We start from the raw sequence: 21,584 nt of genomic DNA, 5'->3' as shown, positions 1-21,584 counted from the left end.
ATTAATAATATATTTTTTTAAAAAAGAAGAATTCAAAAGAGAACAAAAAAAAAGGTTGAATCAGTAATCCGGCATGAGCTGACTAATCTTGCCTTCTTCTTCAGCAGCCATTTTCTGCTCCGAAATTTTCAACCATACGGAAATAGCTGCAAAGCTCAGCACCAGACTCAACAACCCACTTCCCAATCCGATCCCTACAATGGCCAGAACCGATAGCCCTTTGCTCCTTATCGGCGGCAATGGGTACCCGTACAGATCCTTCTTCCCCTCGTAGGAGCTCGCATTAAACCTCGGCAGGTTCCCACTCCTATTTCCTAAGGACGAGGGTATCGGACCCGACAACTTGTTATTCGAAACATCGAAAATCGAGAGGCGGGCCGGCAATCCTAGCTTCTGAGGGAATAGCCCGGAAAGTTGGTTATCGTGGAGATCGATCACATTAAGGTAGGCGCAGAGAGTGAGCTGTTGAGGGATTGGGCTGGAAAGACGGTTAGAGGAGAGGTTCAGGACAGCAAGATTGACGAGGTATTGGAGGTCAGGGGGGATGGGGCCGGAGATGGCGTTGGATAAGAGGTCGAGTGCTTGGAGATTAGTACAGCTGGAGATATTGGGGGAGATGGAGCCCTTTAGGGAGAGGTTGGAGAGGGAGAGTTTGTAAATCCGGCCGTTGTTGCAGGTGGCGCATTGGAGGAAGGAGGTGAAGCCTTGGCAAGAGTTACCGAAGGTAGCTTTGCTCCAGTTTTGGAGGTTCTTTAATGGGTCTTGAAGGGATTCACTGAGGCGGGTTAAGCATAACTCAGCGTTTGGATCTGGCTCTAATGGCGGGGGTAGGGCGCAGGATCTCCGGGTTAAGCATAGTTGTTCCCTTTTGCTTAGAAAATGCGGACAAAAAAGCCCTTTGAAGAAGCACACTAGCATTCGTGTGAATTGGTCTTTCGGTTGCAAAACCGGAGAAACTGGCTAAAAGGGTCGCGGGTGTCCAATTTTACAAGTTCTAGGGCTTAAAGTCAGCAAAAAATAGATGAGGGGCTTATTTTTACTTAGACAAAAAGTTTAAGGGCCAATTGGATAATTTGCCCTTATTAATATTATTAAACTACCTGCATTTGTCGTTATGCGAAAAGCGTCGACGTCAAATAATGGGAGTTATTGGCATAGTTGTTGCGGTTAGCGCTTTCTTTCACTTTTTCCTTTCATTTTCCTATTTTTTTAAACCGTTTTCCTCCAATCTCATTTGCTCCGGAACGGATCATCTGTTCCACATCCTGTGTCACTTTCTATCACACTTTTTATTATATTGATATTTCTCTTTTATAAACATCATGTTTTAATTCTTTTTTGTTTCTTTAAGATCCAATAACCATTAATTGAGTAATACACAAAATTTAACAAACTAAAAAAATCAAAATGCATAAAAAATGAGATTAACACGAGCAGTATTTGCTCACTAGTCCTCACGTTTTTCCAAAGATGTAACACGAGCAGTATTAGTTAATTATCACAAGTTTTTTTTTCAAATAATAGGTTTTGAATTCAAAATCTCCCTCCATTAAAATAAATTAAAGAAATTCAGAATCTCCTATTTATAGTTTCTCTCCTAAATTAAACCCGTTTTGAGTGATTTATGAAGAAACACTTTTGATACAAGTACTTTTTAACAAAAGTGTTTTAAAAAGTATAATTACATAAGCACTTTTGATATTTACTTGTGTTTGGTTTTAATTTTTAAAAAGCACTTTTATTCGTATATTTACAAACATAGCCCTGAAACTAATAGTCATTTTATGCCAAAGGATTTCTCAGAATTGTTGGATAAAGCATTTTACTAATCTAGGATAAAATCTAAAATTTTAAATCTAACATATTTTGAGTGTAAAAGCAATTAAAGAAGCACCAAATTTTGGCTTTTCGAAGAAGTGTGGTTGGAGCCAAACGTTGGATTCCTTAAGTTACTAAAAACTAGTTATCAAACACTTTAAAAATACTTTTAATAAGCATTTTTTTTTTCAAACTCACGGAACAACCCCAAAGGGGGCTCAACCTCCTCTAGGTAATTCTCACAAGTTGAAATACCCTGCTGAGGACTTTATCCTTAGTATCTATATGAGTGTGTTTGGATGGAAGATTATTTCACTTTATTTACACTTATTTACATATACTAATTTGATTGTATCATCAATACATTTTCCAATCACCTTTTTATCTCACATATGTCATATCAAAAAAAGTGTTACAGTAAAAATATCTCAAATAATTTCCGTCTCTGAAACCTGTTTGTACCGATAGAAAAGTCGATGGCAATCAAACTTAGCATTTGGGATACCTATCACAAAATAATAATAATAATAAAGGACAAGAATCTTAGCCTAATGCTAGTCTATACACGTTTGTAGAGACTAGGACTCTTGCTCGAGCTTTCAAAGTCATTGGAGTAGTTTCTTAGGGAGAAAAGAGGGCTGGTAAACAAATAGCGGAAAGAACTATTAGGCTTTGATTCAACCACAGGAGAGAGCTCTAAAATGGCCAATGACAGCCTCTCAGAACCGTCCAAATATAATGGGGGTTCAAACTCCATATAATGTGTTGTATTACAAAGAAGCATCGTGCTTTATTTGTTCAAATAATTCAGAAAGTGGTCGTAATGCACTTGTTTGGTTTAGAGGTTTACATCCAATCTCCATACCAGCTTAGTTGGCTCTCTTCCCCGTAGATAGAATTAGTGTAGATTGTTGCAATTGGACAAAAAGAAAAAAAAAATGGAAAGGTACCGGATGAGGCACTATAGCCAAACCTTGTTCTGATGGGAATCGGAGGAATAAAAAGCCATCCAGGATCGAACCAATTCTGAAAATTGAGATATACTAGGAAATTTAGCAATGACAGATAGACAATTTACACCTTCTATCTATTAAGAGTGGTAGGCACTTAACATTTTTTTTTCCTTTTGTTTTTTTTGGGGTAATGGTGTGCAACACTGCACTAACACTTGCAAAGTAGCATTCTATGGCACTATTATAGCCGAATTTCTTCTCTGTCATCACCCATCAACTAGCTTCATCCATTTCTCCTTTTCAGTAGATAGAAATTTTGTTAAATAAACTGAGAAGTGATGAGCTCAATTTGTATCCTCATCACCAATAACTGGGCTTTTCAGTCAATTTCACTTTTTCTTCCCGTCTAATGGCACGAAGCCGCCTTCCTAGTTCCTCATAGTACTGACTCGCTCGAGGCAAGTGAGATCATGCCAAAAAAAGAAAAATAAAATAAAGTTCTATCCCTATACGGTACTTATTAATTTTTTTTAATCTATAAATGATTTTTTTTTCAGTCAATTCGACTGATATCTTATGGGTTCGTCAATGAACAACAAACCAACTAATAAAAAGGACTAGCCCAAACCAACTGATTTGGGCCTGCCTTACGGGCGTTCTATATATAAATAACCGCCTGCCGAAGAATCTGTTTATTGTCCAGAAACCGACGTCACATTTCAATTTCCCAACGGAAAAGCCCGCCAAAATTCACACCTGTGTAACCGCAATCAATGGCGTCAACTCTCCGCCTCCTCGCCGTAATTCTCCTCCTTTTCACCATCACCAACACAACCGTCACCGCCGTGGAAGACGACGAGTTAGAGTCGATGCTTAACGTACTCAGAGCCAGAGGCTACAACCTCTTTAGCAACGCCATTGCCACTTCCGACCTCATCTACGAGGTCCTCGCCGGGAAGTCCTTCACCCTCTTTGCTCCCACTGACTCCTCTCTCTTCACTCTTGACATGACTAATATGGCGTCGGATTACATCTCCATTCTCCGATTGCCACGTCATCCCTCTCCGCATGACCTTCTCCGACATCTGCCGCTTCACTTCCGGATCCTCACTCCCTACGCTAACTGCTGCTCGTCGAGCAACGGTCCGCGTCGAGAGCAGGAGCTCCCCGACTTCATCCGATGATGCCGTCACCATTGATGGCGTCGGTGTTCTGTTGCCTGGCCTGTTTTATAGCCGTAGTCTCGCAGTTCACGGCTTGAGAGGAATTCTTAACTGTGCATCCAATCAAGAATTGAAGACGGCTCCGTCGCCGGTGAACAATGATAGACAAGCGCATCCACCGCCGTCGAATTTATCTTCTCCAATTGATTGGGGGAGTTCGATAGATGCCGATGATACTGAAGCGCCATCTCTTTCTCCGTCGAATTTGCCTGATGATCATCGTTTCAACTCGCCCCTCATTAATGACAGTCAGGAGAAACATTTGCCTTCTCATTTCTTTGATCACGTTTTGTCCCCGAGTTCCGGATATGTCGATGAAGATTCGATTACTTCTACAGAACCTGAACCAGCTGTTAGCCATGGATTTTCTCCAGCCGATTCACCGGCAGAACAAGTTAAGTTTCCAGCAGAGGTTTCTCCAGCGTATGATCTATGGCTAGAAGTTCCAACTTCTCCACATTTTGCTCCCAGCAGTGAACCTTTGCCACCGCCTGAATTCTCAGAAAACGATGATCCCATGGCTTTTCCACCGTCGACGGGTGATGCGATTGAAAACCTTGGTTCTCATATGGTGGCTACGGACTCAGAATTAGGTTCCCTCAACGAGAACGAGCTGTCGCTCATAGAAAAGGATGGGCGGCGAAGTCCAGTTTCCGACTACTTCCCGGTGACTTCGCCAGAGGATATGGCAGAGTCGATTAAATCTCAGCCGTCAGATGAGGCCACTTTTGACTGCCCAGTGACTGATGGATATGACCATGTCAGCTTCTCCCCTGGCTATGTGTACACACGTAACCCAATGTCTTGTAGCTGAGCGTAGACGAATTTGTAAAATCCATTCCCAATTTTCCCCCCAGACTCGGTGCTGATATTGACTTGAGAACCTGGTAAATACACCGATTTATTGTACCGCAGGTCATAATGTGAGCCTATAGATTCGATTGTTCTTTTTTTTTTTTTTTTAATAATATGGTGACGTTCTTGAATGCAATTGTAGTCGACAGCAATCTTGAAATTGACAGCATAACCTTCTAAGATTCCTTTCATTTTTTTTTGTTTGTTTGTTTTAAGGGGAAAAAATAGCTTAATTTCATAATGAATAAAAAAGTACATTAATAGAATTAAGTATAGCAGATTTTAGATCCTCATCCAAAAGTAGGAAAGAAAATGTAACTAAATGATCCGAAGTCTCTGACTAATTTTCATTTCTAATTCTTGAATGAAGATGTCATATACTTAGCAGCTCAAATCCTTGCACAGGCTGACGTGCGAGGTTCATGTGCTTTCTAACATTTTGTCCATATTTGTAATGATCCTGGTTAAAGTACATTTATAAAGGAATAAAACTGAGAGGGACAAATGATGAAAAATCCACTCCCGGTGGGAACCCCGCGCGTAATCACTATAGCAAAAGGAAGTGATGGTTTAGCTCTTCCCCCTGGGGAGGCAAAAAATGAGAACATTTCAATCTTCGTCAAAATCCCATCAAAACCCTCTCCTTCTCCAGCATCTCCCCAATCCTGATCTCCAGCTTGCCCTTGCTCAGCATCATCAGCAGCACCATGAATAGGCACACTAATTTCCATATCTTCGAGAGGTACCTCATCTCTCTCCGGCATAGACTCCTTTGCTTCTAGTGATTTAAGGATTTCATCACTAAAGAACTCAGTGTAGGGCTTGGAAACCTGCAGCATAAATAATTAAGCATGATGATTTTCCACCGCATGCATCGCATAGATAAGTTTACAATCTGCACAAGGGAAACATAGCATTATGAATCCTGGATAAGGCACAATTATAGTTTGGGCGTCAAATTAACCAAAATTATTAACAAACAAAAGGAGAAAATGTCCGAAAAGGAAATAAAGCACAAGCAACGCCTCTTCCATAGATTCTGGAATCTTGTTTTGGTCCTATAACAATAGATGAATCAAGTGTCGAGTTGGAATTTTGACGTCAATGCTGACTACTGCTTACTGCCCATGGCAATACCTCAAATAATATTTTGTTTGGAATTTTGTTTGGATAGTGATTATATCTCAAATAATATTTCGCTTGCATCATAAACACATTTCCCAACTCACATTTTTATATTCCCAATCACCTTTTTATCTCACATATATCACATCACAAAAAGTGCTACAGTAATTATTTCAAATAATATTCTATCCAAACAAAGATAGAATGACTTGTTGTTTCTCCTAAACATTTTTGTACCTTGAAAAGTGAATTTCTTGGCTCAGCACTTGCTACCAAGTTCTGCCAATGCTTGTCTCTTTTTAGTGTGGTTGCCGAACCAACTACCTAGCAAGATAGATAAGGAAAAAAGAAAGCTTGTGATTGAGAGGAAACTTTCAGAAATAAATTTGAGATCATGCTTCTGCGAGCCACCATCTTCATCAGAATGGACCCATACCAGGACTGAAGACCTTGCCCTAGTGATTCCAACATTCATTCGTCGAAAATCAGCCACAAACCCAATGCCTCTATCCTTGCTGGCCCGAACACATGAAAAGATTGCAACATCTTTTTCACGCCCCTAGAACATTTCAGAAAGATGAATCTCTTACTGCCTTCAGATCTTATGTAAACTAATTTTGAAGAAGCATCAAGCATAAAAGGTCCCAAAAGGAGTTATGGATGCAAATCTAGTTCAGGCAGATGAAGCTAACATACAGAACCTTCAAGGTTTTGAAGGAAAGGAAAAACCAATTACCTGAAATCCATCAACTGTGTTTATGTCTACTAGTTTTTCAGATCCTACGCCAAAAGTCTCTCGAAACTTATCACGAAAGAGTTTGACTTGATATCTGTATGGAGATATGATTGCAAGTCTGGAACTCGACTTAAGTTCTGGGTATCCAGTCACAAGTTTACAGTACATTGCCAGGACAAATTCAACCTCATCAACATTAACCCAAGAGCCGCTTCCAGAGGGCTGGGATTCCTTTCCCTCATGTATATCAAAAAAGCTAAAAGGTCCAAAGCAGCGGAACTTATGCCATGACCGTTTTGTTTGGTCCATAACATCAGGCCCATCCTCCAGTGCCTCATCATAGAATTCTTTTGAAGGAAAGGTCCTTATCTGCAAGAGATTATTGGTAAACAACAAACCAGGACTAATTCCAGAGTGGTAATTGTCTCCCTAAATGAAGAAACCAAAACTGTGAGGAAATGTGTGATCCTCAAGAAGTGGAGCAAACTTCAACAAACCTCTGGATGCATGCGATATTGGGTCTTTAGCATCTGTACTGGATAGCCAGCTTTCTGGAATCTTTTGAATAAGCTCATTCCATATCTATCACAAAGAAAATGTTAGAACCAAGAAGACATTAAGGTGATCAAGCTGAAGATTTTTGCACCAACCCAAACTTTTCAGCTATGGGAGAGATAACAGTGGCTGGCAGCTGAACTGGGTCACCAACCTAGGAAGAAAGGGAAAGATCATAATACAATTTTGGCTCAGAAAAGAACAAAATCATACTTTAAAATCTTCAAAATCACTTATGCAAGAGCTATCCATTTAAAGTTTTCTAACTCGTAATACATTACTGCTGAAGCGTATTGCTTATAAACTACTTAAGAAGATTGATGAACCACTTTAAGTTTCTGAATTGCTGCCCAAAAAATAAAGAGCTAAAATTACAATGCTTTCTTCTGCTGCTTTGCATGATTGCACCATTCAAACTGGTGAAATTACAATTTATCGCAATAAAATATTGGCCAGCTGAGATGTGTAAATCACAGTAAGCCTATAGTAAAATCACTTCAAAGAAAGATGTACCAGGAATACTTGTTTGCACCCATTGGACAATGGAACTAGTGTGGCTGGTTCAACCTATTAGAGACATAAAGTTTGCCATTAAGATGCCAAGAGTTGACATTGTTATTAAAAATAAAACCAAAAAAAAAATGACTTCAGCTTCTGGACTTTCAAATGTGTTTGCCATTATGCCGAACCAACCAACTACATTTCAATAAGGTTATATTCCATATGTGAAAGTTCCAAGGATCAAGGATCCTGACTGCTATAGTTACTTATTAAAATGCCTTTGCCGCCAATATAGTATATATAATGGTACAACCTGTCACAAACTTGTTTGGTACTTTAAAATTGGGAACTAAATAAAGGTAGAACAATAGGGTATCGTGACTTACAGCTTGAGCAGCTTCATCTATAATAACAACGTCAAACCCGCGGTTTAATTTACTGAAAAGAGCTGAACCGCTAAAACTGAGGGTGGAGAACACCTGCAAATAGTTCCAGAATTACAAACTGATATTGGTCTTAAGTGCCAATGGAGGACCGAAATTACATACAATTACTGCTTCATCTAGAATGGAAGCTCGGATGCCATCTTTATCCTTTGTAGCCCCTCCTTGCTTCTGCTTGTCACCACTTTGAAAGTCCACGCCTGCAAGTTTCTGTTCCACCTACAAAAACAAGATTCCAGTGATGCTTAAATCGCACTGGAGTGTACTTCAATTAGGTTTAATGGAAGCAAGGTACGTACTAGATAATCCATAGAGACTGCCTGGACAGAATGATGAGGTTTGAGACCAATTCGAACAATTTTAGGACTATAAGCATGGTCATTTTCATCACGGATACCTGCCAACATAAATAAACAACTCCGATTCTGGTTAGTCCAAAGCAAGATTTATATGTTAATAATCTAAATTTTCAGCACTTGTAGAGTAATATAAAGAAATACTACCCGGTAAACAAAATTGTGAGTATGTATGGGTGCCAACCTTGATGGGTTGTTCAATGACCCCAGTACAAAACACATTAAACAGAGACTTGTATTTTCAGCTAAAAATGAGCTAATTTCTGCCAGAGGCATCATAAGACATAAGTCAGACAATACTTACATACATAGAAAGTAAAATGCTACCTCCCGTTTCTTTACTAGGATTTTTCTTTTACAGAGAGTTTCATACGTGGAATGTTTTACAATCAGTTAAACTATAATAGAGATCTTGCATGATGAATATGTGCAGAAGCTACCAGTAAAGCCATGTTATTCCAGATGGCATCCCTCAAATTTAAAATGCATAACTTGCCATATGTAGAGAGTTTTTTCAGAAGTTTTTCTTCCTCGCCCGTGAAGCGGTTAACAGGTTTCTTACTTTTTACATTTAACACAAATGCCTTCAGCAACTCCCTATAATCTGGATCCAGAAATAACCCTAATTCAAAAGTTTAGGAACTAAACTTCTCACTGTCAAATGCAATACTCAGTATGAAGATAACAGTACAAAGAAGAGTGACTGACCAGTATTTAGAAGTCGTAATACAATTTCATCAAGGGCAGAATTTGATGGAGCACATACCAGAACACGAACACGATATTTCCGACTGGAATTAACCACTTCTGGTTTCTAAATAGTAGCAAGTCAGATATGGAATTCCAGTTTAAAATCAGAACTACTAGGAACGAAATAACTCAGGCATACCAAATCATTTCCAGTAGTGGGGAAAAAGCCATCATCACCATCTATAGGCATCAGTTCATCTCGAGGATTTATCCCAACCAACCATGGAGAAGCCTTCTCCCAGTGAGTGTATCTGCAAAATATCCAAATACCTCATCTCATGTACCAATACCACAAAAAAAATGATTACAAAAAAATATCACCCCAAGTACAAAGAGGAAATGATACAATGTAGAAGCGTATGACTTATGTATATAACCAGAAAGCTTCTGTGGGATTCCCCATTCTTACTCTTAAGCCCTTGAGAAGTGCAAAAAACATAATTCCCAAAGCATTCTTGAATCCTGGGCTTTCCATAATTTCTAACTAAAAAAGCATTAAAATGTTAAATATCTTGACAGTTTCCTTTTAAATGATGTCTCTCATCAAAATGTCCCGCTTTTTCTTATATAGAAGGATGTTTAACTGTTAAATCTCCAGCATATTACAAGCCTCTTCACTGTGGGTACTTCAATCATACTAAAAAAGTCAAAAAGTGTATATATTGCTAAATTAAACATATCTGATAAACTTGAACTAAGATAGATCTCCTAACATACTCCCCTCCCCCCCAAAAAAAAACCCTTGAAAGGAAAAAAGAAGAAAAAGGAGAGAGGAGAGTGGGAATAGATTATGATAAAAACTCAAAATGAGATACAAACAAAGAAGGACTACATACTTGTCCTGAAGTGCTAGTTCTGGTCCGCGCTTTACTCCGCTTAATTTCCCCCTGCAGAAGTAGAGAATGCATATGCAACATAAATTACCAAAAAATGCTATTCATTTGTTATTTTCACAACCTAACAACCTTTCAGCAAGCACATGCCGTATGTAATCATTTTTCGGTCAAAGCAAGCTCAACAAAAGTTGCTGAAACAAACAAACATATTACTTGTTGGAGTGTACTCTAGCAGGAGTAGCATGCAGAATGGCACTGAGAAGCCCAAGAATAGTTTGTGTTTTGCCAGTTCCTGGGGGTCCCTGGGAGGAATCAACAGATTAGACAATACACCTAATGGCTCAAGCAATTGTCTCCTCTAGGCGTATGTGAAGTCAATATGTCCATTACTTGGAAGAAAGAAACTCCTAGAACTTGTAACACATATATTAAATTAGTAACAGAACAAGGAAGCAATGTCACTGTTTTCTGTTCAACAAAAGATGAAGGATTTTCTGAGACAACCCAGATTGTCATGAAGAGTAGCCAACAGAAAAAGAAATCTTGTCGGTTTAAAAAATTTGGAGCATAGAGTATTATGCCAAACCTGAATCAGGATGAATTTCTTACGTGAAAGACCTGCCTGCAGTAAACAACCAGATCAAAATAAGATAAACCATATGAAAACATGCAAAACTGATGCAAGATCTGGTTTAGAATAGAAAGATGTTTTAAGTGAATTGGCAATTGAAAAGCCCAGATGCGCAGAGAGCAAACAAATGCATGATACTCCAGTCATCTGGGGCTAAAGGGGCAGATGTGACCACCCTTACCCTTTCAAGCAGGGAAGGCTGATCATGAGCATCATTCCCTTCCGCTTCCAGCCCAATTGAGCACTCATATGCTGAATCAAGGCTTGCCGAAAAATGATACATTGCTTCAAATCAGCAAAATATTGAAAAAGGGTATACATGATTCCCCAACAACTCACATTTATGGCTTCAATTTGAGACAGGTTATGATTGCTTTCAATAAACTGCTTTAGGGGTCTAGATATATTCCAGGCACGGTCTTCAGCAGCATAATTGCTTTCAGCGGCCGTTAATATCAAATCTTTGAAAGGAAGGGATCTAATTGACCGCAAAGCTACATATTCACGGACAATGGTTGATAAACTGCAAATCTGTACATAGAACATGAAACAAGAGAAAATTGACATCCAAGTATGTGTAGTTATGTCAATATTTATGTCCAGTGCATAGATCAGATGATCAGAAACTTTAGCTACATCATAGTAGTTCAACATTCTGTACAAAACTTGCTTCCAGTAAATATTGCATCATTAGGGGAAACAAACCCCTCACAGTTAACTGCTGATCTACTAAGGATGCTGAATAATAATGTTAATGCTTAATCAATACAGCTTGAAATCATACCAGGAAATGTTGCAACAATACTACAACAGAAAATATATCCTCATCCTAATTTCTCCTTGACATTGTGGGAAGAACATATACCTTGATTTAGGCATCAAATTATACAAAATAAAACAAAAAGAAAAAATAAAAAAAGAAAAGGAAGAGTGAAAACAATACTTCAAGATTATCCTTTCCACCTATGTTAATAAAGGAAAATGGCAAGTCTATTCCCACTAAGTTTAACTTAAATTTCTGACCTTCATTCCCAAATGACATCTAGGCAATATCAGAGGAAGATCACTCAAATAACTCCTATAGTGATAAAAAATCCAGAGATACCTTCATGATGAATACATATCTTTGTACTTCGGTGACTAAGGCTTGCATATTTAACAGCCTTGAGCAGGAATGGACGTCATTTGTGTTCAATCCTTTGACTTCTCCACTTGTATTCAGCCTGAGTCTCATTTTATCATGCTGACGATGCTCAACTAGTGCAAATGCATATGCAGTTGGGAATCCTTTAACATCTTCAAACTTCAGAACACATCGAGATCCATTGTTAGAACCCAAACATCCAGGAATAATACAGTAATATCAACTCATATGGTTTTGAAATTTATTAGCATCCCTAAAGGTTTCATTGATAATTTCGACATAACTACGTTTTTGAAGTCTGAAAATGATATCAGGTATATAATTAATGGATGCAACTGGACTACCTTCTTGTTTGAAAGCAATAACAAATCATTCTGTGAGATCGATTGTGCATCCACACATATAACCATTGGCATGTAAAAGCCATTGACTTCACTGCATTCTGCTATTATACCTTGCATCCATTCAGTTGCTGCAAGCGCAAAAGGACAAATTATAGTGTATGAACTGTGCATATCTCTCTCTCTCTCTCTCTCTCTCTCTCTCACACACACACACACTCACACACACACACACATACAGGAACACACACAGACCACAAACACAGAACTTTGTTTCCATTGTTCCAAAAGCATAATGTCAAAACAAAGCAAAGAAACAAAGTATAAACAAATAAATCCACTTGCGAGCTCGAAAATACATAACATTCACATCTGTATTAATTTGAAACAAATTAAACACCTCAAAATAATATGCAGTACTGGTACTATGGTAGTTTGAACAGACAGAAATCAAATGTAAGGCTTCCTAGACATTTAACAGCAATCCAGAAAAGTCAAATACCCTCTTCATCGTCTTTCCCTTGCACAATCTGTGCTTTTACCTCTTCAAAAAGAAGAGGCTCAAATGTTGCAAGGTATTCTTCGACATCTTTGTATGTGTCCTTCACTTTCTGTAGACCCTGGCTGCTCCCATCCCCTCTATTATTCTTGTCCTTCTGTTCCAAGATAAATTTTTTTTTTTTTAAAAAAAAAGGAATAATTCATTCATCAATGCCAAAACACATGGAAATATGGAGGAAGAAAGAAAGAAATAAAGAAAGAGAGAAAATAACTAACTACTTGGGATTCTTTGAGAATGCGAATATAGTCCCAGCTAAGGACAATTTTGTAGAAGCGAAGAACACAAGCTTCTTCTTCCAGTTTGTTCTTGTCCAAAGCCATTTGTTTCCTCCTCAATTCTCAGTCTCTCACCCCTATGAAAAGCGGGGATATAAGGTAAAGAAAATGGAGGGTTTTAACTTTGATTTGGCAAAGTAGGGGTTTAGACAATGAGAGATCGTGGGGTTTAAATGCATGTTTCATCTTCCACTCTGTTAGAGGGTGTGGATTGTAAAAACATCAAAATAGATCGTCAAAATTCTTAATTAAAGAGAATATAATCAAGGGTTAAAATAAAATAAATATTTGTTAAAAAATAATTTAGCAATAGAGGAGTGAGATTTAAAAAATAGGGAGAGGATAGAGGATTATAACCCAAAACATCTAATTTGTGGGGTTAAAATGAAATATTGTCAAAATTGAAGAATCTTAATTTACTACGTACCCTCATATTGAAAAAATAGATGTTTTTAATTATATAATAATTAAATTATAGTAATTTCAATAATTTAAAATATATAAACAAATTTTAAAAATATAAACAATGATTGAAATATAGATCACTACCAAGAATTCATTATTTGATTGTGAAATGTTAATAGAATCTTTCTAATATTAATGGATTGTTAAATCAAATAGGAGTAAGGATCTCCTATCATGTTTTGTACGCCATTCTTCATTTCGACATTCATTAATTTGTTATATAATTTTCATGAATATCTCATTTTAATTTTTTTTTTGCTGTGATCAAGTACTTACTTCCATCTAAGATCAATTCCAAAAAGCAAGATATTCAAGGAAATTGTGGCACATTTTGAGGGGTTCCTTGACCAAGTTGAATAAACAAAACGTTTCATTGTTTAGTCATTGTTCTATAATAAACTAACTCATAAATTATCAATTGCTGTTATAACAACAAGATTTTTTTCTTAAAAAAAAGGAAAAAAAGAAAAAATTTAAAGAAAAAGAAAACAAAAGCGCAAAGTAATTATTATTGTTGTACTAAGAAAAAATATTATTTGTATTTTATATTTTGTTATTTGCACTCCCACCATTTGTTATATTATATAATCTAATACAGAAAAATTATATAATAAAAATAATAGTGAGAGAACAAATAATGAAAAAAAAAAGAGTGTAAATAACATTTCCGTGTACTAATCAGAGAGTAACACACAAACACCCATGAAATCTCGTGTTTACCCTCAGCGTCCGTCTGTCCTCGGTTTTGGTTTGCCTGGTTCCGCTAATGCTATTGCGAACCATTTACCAACGCCGAGGAGACTGCGTCTGGGATGTCTTCTCCTCTTTCTTGCTCCCCAACCCTAACAATACATCTCACTGTTCTTCTTCCTCTAACTGCCTTCTCCACTTTCATGTCTGTATATCAGTTGACCCCACCTTCGTTTCCTAAATCTCTCACTTCTTAAACCCTAAACCCCCTTCCCTGATATTACAAACTATGGCCTAAAAAACTCTGGTGTTCCACAAAAAAAATATAATATCAAGTTTACGACAAACCCCATTTGCAGTGGCCCATCTCTTGGAATAATGCCCTTGTGGATCCAAAGGGCGTCCAAAAAAATTGCCTTGAAATCCATTACTCGTTGTTTTCATGGTACCCCTGCACAATTCGAATCGCACCTTCCCAAAGCTGAAACTATTTGGTTCATCAAAGTAGTATGTACTCTATCTGTTTGTGAAAAGTTATCTGTTTTCAGCTCAGATTATTTTCGGGAGCATTTGAATCCGTCCATTGCTTTCTTTGTTATTCAACACATTAATAACCATTTCAGCAACCCCAGATTAGCATTTGAATTTTTCCAATTCACACGGCTGAATTTGAGTCTCGTTCATTCCGTTTCAACTTTTAATTTGCTTTTGATGTCACTTTGTCAAATTGGCTTTTTTGATTTGACTCAATTAATGCTTGACTATACTATTACTGATGGACTCTTACTTGACGGTTCAGTAGTAGAATTTCTGGTATCTTGTTTTGCGAATGCAGGCAAGTTTAGGATCGGTAAAGAAGTTTTGATTTCTCAGGCTAATTTAAGCAGTGAGAAAGAAGAGGTTGTTAGTTCTTTTGCACATAACATTCTTTTAAGTATGCTAGTGAAGCGAAATAGAGTAGATGAAGCTGTTCGATTTTTTCAAGATCATATTCTTATATTAAGGGGCTTTTGTCCAGATACTTGTAGCTTTAATATTGTGATTCGAGGATTGTGTAAGGGAGGCCAAGTTGATAAGGCCTTTCAGTTATTCTACGATATGGGAAGTTTTGGTTGTTCGCCTGATATGATAACATACAATTCGCTTATAAACGGGTTGTGCACGGTTGGTAATTTGGATAGAGCATTATGCTTACTGAGAGATATCCAATCGCAAGTTGGGATTGCACCTGACGTCGTGACATATACTTCGATTATTTCTGGTTTATGCAAGTCAGGAAAGATGGAGGAGGCTGCTAGTCTTCTGGATGAGATGGTGCAATGTGGGATAAGACCGAATTTAATTACTTTTAATGTTCTTATTGATGGATTTGGCAAGTCAGGTGAGATGGTTTTGGCATTTAAGATGCTTGACAAGATGCATACCCTCAATTGTGAACCTGATGTAGTTACTTTCACATCTCTCATCAGTGGTCATTGTCAGATTGGAGAGCTAGACCAGGGCTTGAAGCTTTGGGATGAAATGAATTCAAAAAGGTTGTTTCCCAATGTATATACTTTCTCTGTTGTTATCAGTGCTCTATGCAAGGAGAATAGATTAAATGAGGCTCGTGATCTGTTAAGGCAGTTATTTTGGAGAGATGATATTGTCCCCAAAGCTTTCATTTACAACCCTGTGATTGATGGTTTTTGCAAGGCGGGTAATGTTGATGAGGCAAATTCAATTGTTGCAGAAATGGAGACAAAACAATGTGTTCCAGATAAATACACATTTACCATTCTCATTTTAGGGCATTGTATGAAAGGAAGAATGTATGAAGCTATTAACATCTTCAATAAGATGTTAATCGTAGGTGGCACTCCTGATCAGATCACTGTAAACTCTTTGGTATCTTGCCTTCTGAAGGCAGGGATGGTGACTGAGGCTTACAGGATAAAGAAAGCTGCATCTGAGCAATTGCAGTCAGGATTTACATCTTCCAAGCAGCCTGAGCCTATCAGGGAAAATATGGGTATCCCAGTGGCTTTATAAGTGAAGTTTGTTACAATGGCCTGCTTCTGCCCTTGGAAGCTGTTTGGCTGCCTATATTTTTCATTGTCCATCATGCTTCAATCTTCAGGAATATAGTTTCAGAATCCTAGAGTGATAAATCAGCTGGGGGTGAGCATAATCTTTATTCTCTTTGTTCATGTTTTTAAAGAAATATCAGCTCTAACTACTAAATATGACATGCCAAGAATATTTCTTCATCGAGTTGTAATTCAATCTTCAAAGATCTAAGTAATTCTTCTTGTAGCATCTCTGGGTTTGCAGTTTTGTTTAAACTTGCAGTATGAAAACTATAAGCTCCCTATCTTCCAATGATATTGTGCTGGCAACATCTGTAGCAATTTTACTCTCCTGAAACTTTAATTGTTAGTTATTGTGGGATGCTCATAGTCCAAAGGCGGGAAATTGGGAGGACAGTTTAGGTTCTTGTTCTCGGATAACATCTACCAAAGCTTAGTGATACGTGAGAATTTTTATGGCTAACTGTATTGCTGAGAGGATGTGTGTAAATGTTCACTTAGAGAACATACATTGTGCACAAAAGTTCGTAACAGTATTTTACAGGATGCCTGAATGACTGAAGTTGGCTTTTAGAATCCATCGGAACCTTCCATCTTATATGCTAATATTTAATGGGTGAAAGTTTTTATAGCATGTTTCTTAAATCTCTCTTTAGTTTATACAGAAGCATCTGTAGTCTTATCTGGTCCATCACTTTAATGTACTCATACCTGTTGACTTGTGCATACTGTTGTGCCCTATCAGTTTCATTTAGGCATCATGAAAAATGTATTTTAGTTTTCATCAGCTTATTATGACTTACTGGTGCAAGTACTAAAGAAGCTCGTGAAATTGTCTTGCTGCATTAGATTCAGAATTCATCTCTAGGTCCTTTCCAACTGGCCATTAGAATTCTTTGGTTACCAAAGGTTGATATAGGTTAATAGGTGGCAAATAATTCCAAGTTTGTAGGTAAGCAATCCATTCAAACTCCTTAGCTGTTGAAATTCTGACTGGAAAATTACCTCTTTAACAGATATCTTCTCTCTTCATACAGTTATAGTATCTGCAATTAAAGCAATTGGGTTGGTTGCGAAATACTTCCAAATTTCCTTCTCATATGGTACCACCCTCATTCACAGAAACATGGCTAAATAACCCTTTTGGCATGTGGCTATTTTTTGCTTTGTAAACTGAAAGTTGTGAGTTTGCATTTACTTTGTGTTTAGCTAAATTAGCTTACCCTTTTGGCAAGATCTATTGTTTAGTTCGGTTTAATATACTCGGGAATGTCTCAGTGAAACGGCGTAGTATTAGGTAGTTGGTCAGGTAAAGGCTGACCAAGCCTGATGCTTAGCTGTTGAAGTATATACTTTGACTAGTGTCGGCTGTCTTCCCATTCCCAATGTTCAATCAAGACTTCATGTCTTCACTGCTGGTAATAATCTCCAACATCTTTTGTTACAGTCATCATCTTGAAGAATGGGTAGGGGCATGGACAAGAATGGCATTAGCCCGATATACAGCTATTCTGATAGCCTTGTTGACCTGTGAAGTTTAATTCTGGAAGGCTGTTTCCTGAAGGTCAGCATCCCATTTCACTTTTCTTCTCACTGGTCTTCTGGATACGTTGAACGTGCTGTTTTGGCTTTCCTTTTACCTGAGGTGCTTTTTGTTTGTTATTGATAGATGCCAATACTTTGAATTCTTTTTTCAGGTAAGAACAGATTTCAGTTGCTTCCTTCTGCGGTAGTCAAGGGTCCCTGGTCGGGTAAGCGTGCCAATTTTGAGGCAGAAATTGCAATTTCGTCAAAAACATTTGTTGGACCGAGGATGGTCGACGTCAATGATGTGGTTTGATACGTCTGCTAAAGAAAACTCAAGCTTTGGTCGGGTCTGGTCCAAAGGGCCAAAAAATATGGCCAGAACTGTTAAGCTGGCACCGGTTGGTTTGGTCAATCATCCTCGAGCATATGAAATTGTTCAACATTGATAAAAACCCCCATAGCTGCACCTTCTGGTAGCTTCTAGTAAAGCACTTGCTTCTGATATTTCTGTTCTTCTTGTTCATTGAGCTCTCTAGTAGTTGTGGCCCGATTGGACGTTGGTGGGGTGTGGAAGTAATCTGAAGTGATAACTAAAGTTTCAGTTGCCAGGAGAAATTGCACCTTCTCAAATATCTGCTAAAGGCGATGAGCAAGATGGTTCAGCCCTACAATTGCATTTCCCATTAATATATACGTCTCCGACCTGCACCTCTTCGACTTTAATCACCAGTGATTACACCATATTAACACCATGCCAGATTGTAATGGCAGTCCAAAGGCCCTGCATTTTTTTTTTTTTAAATGGACCTTACCGAGGCAAAGGTTCTCTTCTGGGGAAGAAGACAGGTTGGACCGTACCTCAAATGACTTTCCAGCCTTTCTGATTGGAGACGAACTCAGTTTTGTTTAGCAAGGTTCGCTCGACTCTTTAAAAAATAATAATAATAAAAAAAAAAAAGAGGATCAGCTTACCAATGCAGAACGAAACTTCAAAAGTATGAGATACTGGAAATTAATCATGGGTTCCTGCATCATAAAATTCTTTTTATGATTTAATTCCTTGTACCAGAAGAGTTGTAGTTACTTGTACATGATGGTTGAGTTCCCTTTTGAGGGAGTAGTAGGCATTGTCGTGAAGGTACGCACAAAAGATTATTTGACGCATTTAGTAGTCATTCAACTCCATATAATCGAAGTCTGCACTGACGCATTCCGGGATCTTTTGGCTGTTATCATCGAAAGAAAGGGAATTTATACTCTACACCCGGCAGAATGGAAATTTTCTTTTCAGGGCCTGGAAGCTGTGATGTTGTAAAAGCTATATCCTGCAAATAGTAGTGGTAAGTGTATTTATAGAGGAGAGCTTCGACTGAGGAGGGAGGGAAGCAGGGGGCCTGAAAGCCAAGACGGGATTAGATTAGGATAACGCTAAACTACGAATCAGATGATAAAAAAGAGAGAAATAAACTTAAATGGGGGCCTTCTTTGGTGGTGTTGTTGGCAGCTTGATTGGAAAACTGGTCGTCAATTACCTGTTAAACTTAAATGGAGGAGTGCATCTTCGGCAAATGAACAGGAATGGGTTGCTTTTGGTCAAAACTCATGTTCCCTCTTGCTCCACACCAATTTGCTATGACTTATTAGGTCATTAATCTAAAGTGTCCTGTTTTGCATAACGAGTGCCAGAGTAAAAAAAAAACAAAAAAAACCATAGAATAGAATAGCGGACAAAAATAAGACTCTAATTCAGGAAACAAATGATTGGTTTGTGCAATTTAAACAAATCTTAGAGGCTATGCAAGTGTGATTTGACAGAAAATAGAAATAATAAAAAACTGGAATCGCCAGAAATAGAGAATAACAGAGTGATGGGCACAAGAAAAGCAAGAGTAGGTCAGGCGTGGGAGACGTAGCCCAATAACGTTTAACCGGCTTGACTCTCTTTTTTTTTTTTTTTTTATGAGCCATAATGTTAGGGAAGTTGGCCTCTAAAAGTTTTTGAGATTTAAAAATCTCTCAAGATTGCGAGTCAGATTTTTTTTTTTCTTTCTGTCAGCAACGATAACATTTTGTATAACCTATTTTACAAGTTAGATTTACACCTAGATGAATTCAAAGATTGTACTAAAGCATGCGTGCATGCATTTGATCTAAATGGACTTGCTTTCTCTCTTGTACAATTCTCCATCTCTTATTGAGTAGGAGGATAGAATGGAATGCTAATAGGGATTGTGAAATAAAGCAAAGCCCTCACCACAAAGAAAGAAAAAATAAAAGGGTATTTTTTTTATTACATATATCTACTGGGGATGAATTTTAAAGTAGTAATAAATCTGGAGGGTGGCGAGCTAAGGTCGGTCCTCGTTCCTTTGAGGGCTGTCACCACTACTGCTAGTGCTAGTAAGGCGGTGAGTTCTAAATACTATAAAAAACCAAAGCGACGTGGTCAAGACTTTATACTATTAAGTAGCGTAGCTGAAAAGAACCAGTCGGTCTCTCTCTCTCTCTCTCTCACACAAACGTATGGTAATCGATTTCGTGATCCCTCCGTCACAAAATCGAAATCTTACTTCCCAATTATCTTCTTCTCCAGAAATTGTCTCCGATGATAAAGAAATTGACACCAGCTGCCGGAGGACACGAAGGAGCGAAAGGCGCGGCCCAGATGATGATGATGATGAGCAGCAGCAGCAGCTGGCTGACGGGGCCGGAATTGGAGGCGGCTAACCAGCTGATTCAACTCAGCGGAGATGGTCATAGCAGCAGCAGCAGCAGCAAAGACGGCCGCAGTACTATTAGTAGTAGTACTTTTGATGATGATCTGGTAATTATGATGGTGGCGCCTAGTGATCTTGAAGCAGCAGCCGTAGAAAGCTATGGAGCGGACATGACTGCTAAGTGCAGTGCCGAAGCGATTCATGATCAAGACGTAGCCTCCACATCATCATCATCGTCCTCCTCGTCGTCGTCGTCATCTTCTTCCTCCAGTTCCTGTTCTGCCATCAAGACAGGAGAAAACTTTGATGTTTGGGAAGAAATAGATGCTTCTTGCTTATTCATGATGGAGAGGAAGAGGAAGCGGAAGCGGAAGTTACGTTCCATTGCTGATCTCTATGCCAATACCAAGCCTAATCTGGTCAAGAAAGCGGCCAGCTAGGACGTCTTCGATTCGTTGTTATTGTTGAATGAATTAGAGATGTATCGTATGCAGCCTTCTTTTTTGGTTTGTCCATCCATCCATTCATGTAAACGATTTCTGTAATTGTTTGTATACTACAGTACTGGTAGATTTTTATTAGGAAAAGTTTATAAAGTATATATACTCATTTCTATTAATTAGTGTCTTTATATTTCAATCCCAAACTCCAGTGTCATAATCTGACTGAAATCATATCAATGTGGATTCAAATTAATATTTATAATCCATTGTTGGTTGCTATTTCTACTTTGTTTTGGGATGGTCAATTGACGTTCCGGCCATGATTATTGGCTGCAGAATCCCATCCTCATACAAACAACAACTAGAGAGGAAGAAAATGTTTAACCAGTTCCGTCATGTCTAACCTCCTGTTAAATCATATTGTGTTAGACGATTTTCCAGCAATTGATTAATGAAATTTGTTTTTTATCAAAAAAAAAAAAAGGGGGAAGAAAATATAATCGTTCCAAACGATAATGAACCACAGAATTAAATTTTGAACATTGCTACAGAATTTATTAATCTTCAGT

The 21,584-nt window shown here is 38.1% G+C and overlaps 4 protein-coding genes across 7 annotated transcripts; 2 read left to right on the top strand and 2 right to left on the bottom strand.

Annotated features, from left to right (window-relative positions):
- Positions 1-60: 60 nt before the first annotated feature.
- Positions 61-918, bottom strand: LOC113759279 (receptor-like protein 44). Its single transcript, XM_027301845.1, has one exon. The coding sequence runs from the start codon at positions 916-918 to the stop codon at positions 61-63; it is 858 nt and encodes a 285-aa protein (XP_027157646.1).
- A 4,177-nt stretch (positions 919-5,095) lies between these two features.
- On the bottom strand, positions 5,096-13,171 carry LOC113760567 (probable helicase MAGATAMA 3). 4 transcript variants are annotated; one of them, XM_027303197.1, is made up of 20 exons: positions 13,045-13,171; positions 12,770-12,923; positions 12,271-12,398; positions 11,888-12,085; positions 11,122-11,313; positions 10,738-10,773; positions 10,365-10,453; positions 10,152-10,202; positions 9,455-9,566; positions 9,274-9,379; positions 8,509-8,606; positions 8,315-8,428; positions 8,153-8,245; positions 7,779-7,832; positions 7,361-7,419; positions 7,208-7,292; positions 6,711-7,079; positions 6,411-6,533; positions 6,212-6,298; positions 5,096-5,679 (listed from the first exon to the last, which is right to left on the bottom strand). In XM_027303197.1, exons 1-20 carry the CDS (start codon positions 13,147-13,149, stop codon positions 5,314-5,316), a joined length of 2,619 nt encoding a protein of 872 aa, XP_027158998.1. In that variant the 5' UTR covers positions 13,150-13,171; the 3' UTR covers positions 5,096-5,313. The 4 variants fall into 4 exon arrangements, 3 of the variants coding, with proteins under 3 accessions (XP_027158998.1, XP_027158996.1, XP_027158997.1); XM_027303195.1 differs by having other exon boundaries at positions 13,048-13,171; XR_003467073.1 differs by having other exon boundaries at positions 5,593-5,679; positions 6,212-6,294.
- A 1,194-nt stretch (positions 13,172-14,365) lies between these two features.
- On the top strand, positions 14,366-18,450 carry LOC113760568 (pentatricopeptide repeat-containing protein At2g06000-like). Its single transcript, XM_027303199.1, has 3 exons — positions 14,366-16,419; positions 17,776-17,892; positions 18,026-18,450. The coding sequence occupies exon 1, from the start codon at positions 14,638-14,640 to the stop codon at positions 16,288-16,290; it is 1,653 nt and encodes a 550-aa protein (XP_027159000.1). The 5' UTR covers positions 14,366-14,637; the 3' UTR covers positions 16,291-16,419; positions 17,776-17,892; positions 18,026-18,450.
- A 2,010-nt stretch (positions 18,451-20,460) lies between these two features.
- LOC113759278 (uncharacterized protein DDB_G0271670-like) lies at positions 20,461-21,012 on the top strand. Its single transcript, XM_027301844.1, has one exon. It carries the CDS (start codon positions 20,461-20,463, stop codon positions 21,010-21,012), a length of 552 nt encoding a protein of 183 aa, XP_027157645.1.
- Positions 21,013-21,584: the final 572 nt, after the last annotated feature.

Source organism: Coffea eugenioides, chromosome 2, assembly GCF_003713205.1.
Source record: "Coffea eugenioides isolate CCC68of chromosome 2, Ceug_1.0, whole genome shotgun sequence".
NCBI lineage: Eukaryota > Viridiplantae > Streptophyta > Magnoliopsida > Gentianales > Rubiaceae > Coffea > Coffea eugenioides.
Note: the sequence above shows the minus strand (reverse complement) of the source record. Positions and strands in the feature narration are given on the sequence as shown.